The sequence below is a fragment of the Bison bison genome, unplaced genomic scaffold, assembly GCF_000754665.1.
Source record: "Bison bison bison isolate TAMUID 2011002044 unplaced genomic scaffold, Bison_UMD1.0 scf7180017845634, whole genome shotgun sequence".
NCBI lineage: Eukaryota > Metazoa > Chordata > Mammalia > Artiodactyla > Bovidae > Bison > Bison bison.
The window spans coordinates 3,401-4,773 of record NW_011476207.1 but is presented as its reverse complement, the minus strand read 5'-3'; the positions used below and the strand labels follow the sequence as shown (position 1 = coordinate 4,773).

General features: G+C 73.2%; 1 protein-coding gene across 1 annotated transcript in view; it reads right to left on the bottom strand.

The window, feature by feature from the left end:
* Positions 1-1,373, bottom strand: part of LOC104985818 (calcineurin-binding protein cabin-1-like) — a 4,200-nt gene that overhangs the window by 947 nt on the left and 1,880 nt on the right. Inside the window, exons 3-4 of the mRNA XM_010836203.1 lie at positions 1,146-1,316; positions 434-703 (exon numbers count right to left, since the gene is read on the bottom strand). Coding sequence (XP_010834505.1) covers positions 434-703; positions 1,146-1,316 — 441 coding nt within the window. The remainder of the gene's footprint in view (positions 1-433; positions 704-1,145; positions 1,317-1,373) is intronic.

Below are 1,373 nucleotides of genomic sequence, written 5' to 3'. Positions count from 1 at the left end.
CCACACCCCTGTGCACCCAGGAGCCGCAGGCTGGCTGGTGTCCACGCCCGTCCACCGCCCTGCGGCTTTAAAAGGAGCGGGAGCGGCCCTGCTGTCCCAAGAGGGGTCTGAGAGAGGCCCCGCCCCACGGAGTCCCCGGGGGCCTGGTTGCTGGGAACTGGCTCTGACTCAGGCAGGGCCGTGGACGCGACGCCATGTCTCCTGCCCAGCCCGGCCTCCCGGCCGCCCCGGCCTCCCCTCAGCTCCATCTGGGCCAAGTGGCCTCAGCTTGGGCCTCGCACCACCCGAACCACTCCCATCTGCGCGGCAGAGTGTGGAGCAGGGGACTCGGGTGCCCCTGCCTTTCTCATCTGCCCCCGCCCCCGCCGTCTCCAGGTCCCTCTGCTGGGACACCCCCGCCGCCTGCTGGCCCCGGGGTCATGCTGGGCCTTACCCTGGCTGCAGGCGGGCTGGGCGCCAGTCCGGGGGGCGGCCTCTGCCGCGGGGCCCTCGGGGGCCGTCTTCACATGCTCGCTGTCCTGCGGCTCCTGGGGCGGGAAGCCCGGGCCCTCTGCGCCTCCCGCCGGCTCTTCTGCCCCTGGGGGGACACAGAGCGGCCGTGGGAGACGTGCGCCCCACCCCCCGGGACAGGGCCTTCCACCCCGACCATGCCCGTGACCGTGCAGGCCTTTTCCGACACAATGGCCCGGGTGGTGCCAGGCTGCTAATCACTCGCCTGGACATGAACACCCAGTGAGCCCGACACCACAGGGCCCCACCCCAGCGCCCAGGAGTGGCCGCTGGACCCGAACGACCCAGCTGAGGACGGAGCGGGCTAAATGGGCCCTCCTGCCAGGCTACACCTTTCGGACGAGGAGGGGGCTGGGAGTGCGCCCCCAGGCCCCCGGCCGGGGCCTCCTGTCCTCCTCCTCCGGCCGCTCCTGCCACGCCCGCCACATCCCCAGGAGCAGGGTTGGCCAGCTGCTCCTCACCCGGCTGTCAGCTCCAGCCCCTGGACGATGGGCTGGCCCTGCCCTCTCGCTCTGATTGCCCAGCTGTTTCTGGGTTCCCAGGGCCCAGTCCACGTTCGGCAGAGGCAGACACGACCCCCGGGGGGCCCGGAGCTGCCCCGCTGGGCCTCACAGAGCAGGCGGAGTGGCGGGCACCCTGCGGCCAGGAGCAGGAGCGGGTGGCACAGCCGTGACGCGGGCCCGGGGGCGTCTGCTCCAGGCCCTTCCGCAGTGGCCCCAGGGGCTGTGCTGAGCTGTCCCCGCCAGGCTGGGCACACCCGTCCTCACACAGCTGTCCCGGGGGGCCTGGCTGAGTGACCCGCGGAGCTGCTCAATCAGGGGCGGGGGCTTCCTAGCTGACCGCCGCCTCCGGGCGCCCGCCCC